Source organism: Geospiza fortis, unplaced genomic scaffold (assembly GCF_000277835.1).
Source record: "Geospiza fortis unplaced genomic scaffold, GeoFor_1.0 scaffold432, whole genome shotgun sequence".
NCBI lineage: Eukaryota > Metazoa > Chordata > Aves > Passeriformes > Thraupidae > Geospiza > Geospiza fortis.
The window spans coordinates 235,776-236,633 of record NW_005054436.1 but is presented as its reverse complement, the minus strand read 5'-3'; the positions used below and the strand labels follow the sequence as shown (position 1 = coordinate 236,633).

General features: G+C 52.1%; 1 protein-coding gene across 1 annotated transcript in view; it reads right to left on the bottom strand.

The window, feature by feature from the left end:
* Positions 1-219: 219 nt before the first annotated feature.
* Positions 220-858, bottom strand: part of AHDC1 (AT-hook DNA binding motif containing 1) — a 3,781-nt gene continuing 3,142 nt past the window's right edge. The window contains exons 3-4 of the mRNA XM_005427134.2: positions 444-857; positions 220-334 (exon numbers count right to left, since the gene is read on the bottom strand). Of these exons, the coding sequence (XP_005427191.1) occupies positions 487-857 (371 nt within the window). The 3' untranslated portion in view covers positions 220-334; positions 444-486. The remainder of the gene's footprint in view (positions 335-443; position 858) is intronic.

Sequence of the window (858 nt, the reverse complement as noted above, 5' to 3'; positions counted from 1 at the left end):
CCGTCCATCCGTCCGATTGTCCTGCTGCGGGGTGGGGGGGGCGGCAGTCCGGGAAGCAGAGCCGGAGCTTGGCAGGCGGAGCGGGTTTGAGTGCGGAGGGGGAAAAACGGGGGGTTTCTCTCTTCATCCATTATTTTAAATTTTTTTGTTTCACTTATTTTTTATATTTTTTATCTTTTTTTCTCCTTTTTTTTTCCTTTTTTTCTCCTTTTTTCTTTCTTTTTTTTTTCCTTTCTTTTTTGTTTTTTTTTAAGAAAACAAACAAACGGTTCCAATCCCAGTTAAATACAGAACTTGAAAAGTGTTCCAGAAAAAAGTGCTGGCTAAATTACCTCTGAAAGAGAAACACAACATGGAGAGAGAGGGGGACACGATGAGAAGGGCCCTGAGGGTCCCCTGTGTCCCCTCCTGCCACCCTCGCTCCCAGGTTCTCCCCCACCTACCCTGTAACAAAACCTCGTTGTCCCGTTGGCACGTCAGCAGACACTACAATGAGGTGACCGTAAAAGTGTCCTCAGGGTGTTGTTGCTCTACCATGGGTCCCAAAAACCCGCTCTTCTGGCTGGGGGCCATGACGGGGTGCCCTTGGGGTGCAAAACTGGGGTACCTGTAGTTGTCCTGCAGCTGCAACATTGAGTCTCTCGGTACGGGGGAGATGTTCAAGTCATTGATCAAGGGACAAGCGTAGGGTCCTCGGTGGTGAGCCCGGGACATCTCCAAGGGCTCCTTCTCGCCCTTGGAGGGGTGGGAGCTGCTCGGGCTGCTCAAGTGGGGGTTCAGACACTGGGGGTCCGTCCTGCCCATGAAGTCTACCAGCATGCCAGCCCCTGCCTTGCCGTCATAGGAAGGGCTGCGGGG